Source organism: Charadrius vociferus, unplaced genomic scaffold, assembly GCF_000708025.1.
Source record: "Charadrius vociferus isolate BGI_N301 unplaced genomic scaffold, ASM70802v2 scaffold195, whole genome shotgun sequence".
In the NCBI taxonomy this organism is placed as follows: Eukaryota; Metazoa; Chordata; class Aves; order Charadriiformes; family Charadriidae; genus Charadrius; species Charadrius vociferus.
Window position 1 is genome coordinate 3,638,749 of NW_009648539.1, and position 2,701 is coordinate 3,641,449.

General features: G+C 40.9%; 1 protein-coding gene across 1 annotated transcript in view; it reads right to left on the reverse strand.

Moving 5' to 3' along the window:
• Positions 1 to 1,334: 1,334 nt before the first annotated feature.
• Positions 1,335 to 2,701, reverse strand: part of EXOC3 (exocyst complex component 3) — a 25,028-nt gene continuing 23,661 nt past the window's right edge. The window contains exons 11-12 of the mRNA XM_009885890.1: positions 2,396 to 2,523; positions 1,335 to 1,941 (exon numbers count right to left, since the gene is read on the reverse strand). Coding sequence (XP_009884192.1) covers positions 1,770 to 1,941; positions 2,396 to 2,523 — 300 coding nt within the window. The 3' untranslated portion in view covers positions 1,335 to 1,769. The remainder of the gene's footprint in view (positions 1,942 to 2,395; positions 2,524 to 2,701) is intronic.

Here is a 2,701-nt window from a genome sequence, read left to right on the forward strand (position 1 = left end):
CGAGCTTCCGAGGGGCTCCCCAAGGGAGTTCTGCGGGCTCCGGCATGGGCAGCTCCTCGGGCCGCCTGAGGGAGGGCGGGGCACAGGGATCCGCGCTGGCAGGTTGGTAGCGGTGTCCCCCCCCACAGGGCCTCACTCATCCACCGCGAGGGCTTCCGCAAGGGCAGGAGCTGTCCCTGCGACCGTTCCGCAGGGAGACAGCTCGGGGGACCCCACTCAGGGGAGGTGGTTTGTCACGGAGGGGGAACAGAGAAAGTTTAGCATCCAAGAGACAGGGTTACTGCTGCAGAGGAAGAAGGGGGTACAGGGAGAAACAAAGCCCGATGAACCGACTCCCTTGGACAAACTGAAGATCAAAAGCGCACAGGACAAGAATTTCAGCCCAGAAACCACAGGATTGAAATTGGTCAGTATCACCTCAATAATTCTTAACTGAGCACAACCCTCCAAAAAATCAGCCTAATTCCCCTCCCCCCCATCTGCAATTTCTAGGAACAGTGTAGGATCCCACGGGGCCTGGAGTGCTTCCAGATCTCGCTAAAACTCCTCAGGTACAACTTTGTGCTCTACTGAACCATTGGGACACGCTCCTCCCACCAATGAAAAAAAGCCACAACCTTTGTTTCGGCCTTTGTCCAAACTGCTGACTTTGCATGTATCTCTTTGGGGTAAAGAGGAGTCAGTGAGAGGGATCAAATGGCACAAGATCTGAGTGTTCACAGGCCAAACAAGTTACATATACAAACTCCCGAACGTTAATTAGAACAAAGTAGGCTTGTGTCTTCATCGTACTTGTCTCTGACAACTCTGTTCCGGTAGTGACAGAAAATGCCTTCATTGTGTCCTTCATCACATAATCTTAAATTCACAATTTTCTAGTAATATTATTAGAACAGATAATACTGAAGATTAGCTTTAAGCATTGATCTGAAGATACTATGGAAATAAAAAACAGTATCTCGTATTTCCAGAAAACTATTAAATCCAGAGTTTATTCACACTTCAAACCAAACCAACAAACAAAACGATTTAAATCTCCTGTAAATCTATAAGGATGCAAAGAATACATAGCTGAAGGTAGCAATGGTTTAACATTTTATTGAACTGGTGGTGATTTATGTGCAGTTTTTAGTAAATCAATAAAAAAAAAATAATTGTACCTCATGTGTCTTTATTCACCCTATAATCAAATTGCACTGCAGCAACTTCATTCAGTCCCTTAGTCAGGAAACTGATTTCATAATTAAGTTTTCTTCAATAAACTATTTTACACCAAAGTAAGTACATACACAAAATATAATGTGAAAGTGGATTGAGGATGTTAATATATGCTCAATGCAGTGCCATATAAAGACAGTTCTAAAGGAGTCTACTTAGGTATTGTAAGCGATGTATGTTAGTATATCCAGCACTAATACAGCTTTGTTGGTTTTGGTATAAATATCTTTATATGGCACTGCAGTGCACCGTGCAAACATACTCCACGAGAGAAATGTATTTCCTGACAGCAAAAATGGCTGCAACAAATGGATCAGTAAAAAGCCCTCCAGCCATTAGAAGCTTCATTCTTCAAACATGACCTTTACATCCATCTTCTTTCAGAAATCTGATTAGGTTTTCCCCACATCCAAGTCTTTAGAAAGAAACATGCCTAGCAAGTATCAGTATATATTGAACTTTACTCGAAATAGCATTGCCAAATTTGCCCTCAAGTATTTCACACCTGTTGATCCCAGACCAGTAATGACACACAAACACAGAGTTGTCAGTTACTTAAGAAGTTTTGGCACAGTTAGAGTAGGAACTGTAATTTCTTTAAAAATTGGCACATAGTTTGGATTCGGCTGGCTTGGACCTTGATCCAAAGTCTCAATGATAGTCTGCTTCATATCTCTGCTGGCATCGCCTCTTACTGTCAGCAAAGCTGCAATATGGTCATCCCTGCCAAAGGAAAATGGTAAAACTGGCATCAGTAGGAAATGTTGCACAAGTAAGTTTTTGTCAGAAATACCACATGGTTTCACTCAGTTTCAGCATGAATTTAATTCTTAATCAGATCCCTTATCACTCAGAACTGGCCTTCCCAGCTCAGTATAAAGCATATTTTGGCTGCTCTTGGGACTTGTAAACATATTTTATCCTCCCAAAACAGAGAATGGAAGTATTTTCATTACTGCTTTGCTGTACCACTGAGTACTGAATAACATGTACCTTCCAGTCCAGCTCACATGCATTTTGTATTACCATTATTTTTCATAAGAATGAAAACGACTACATTCTAAAATATGAAAAATATGAACACATTTACACATTGTTTTAAAATTTGCCCAAGACTACCAAGAAACCGTGATGTTATCTATCTATCTGCCCTATCTGTGAGGGCAGAGAGGATTACCTGATATCTGGGTATTTGCTGACTAAAGTTGAAACTTCCAGATAGAGCAGTGAAGGATCAGTTAGCTTGATAACCTCTGCAATGGCTTCAATGATGTCACAGAGTCCTTCGGTGTCCTCTCCAGAGCCCTGCAAGATGAAAAGTTAAAAAAAATTAAAATCCTCAAAACAAAAGTAATCCCCCCAATATTTAGAAACAATCCTTTAATTAGTATTTTGTCCAACAATGCTGTTAAATACCCTAAACAGCTGAATTTTCAAACATTAAGAAAACAAAATATTTGTGAATTGTCACCATAAGCCTCTT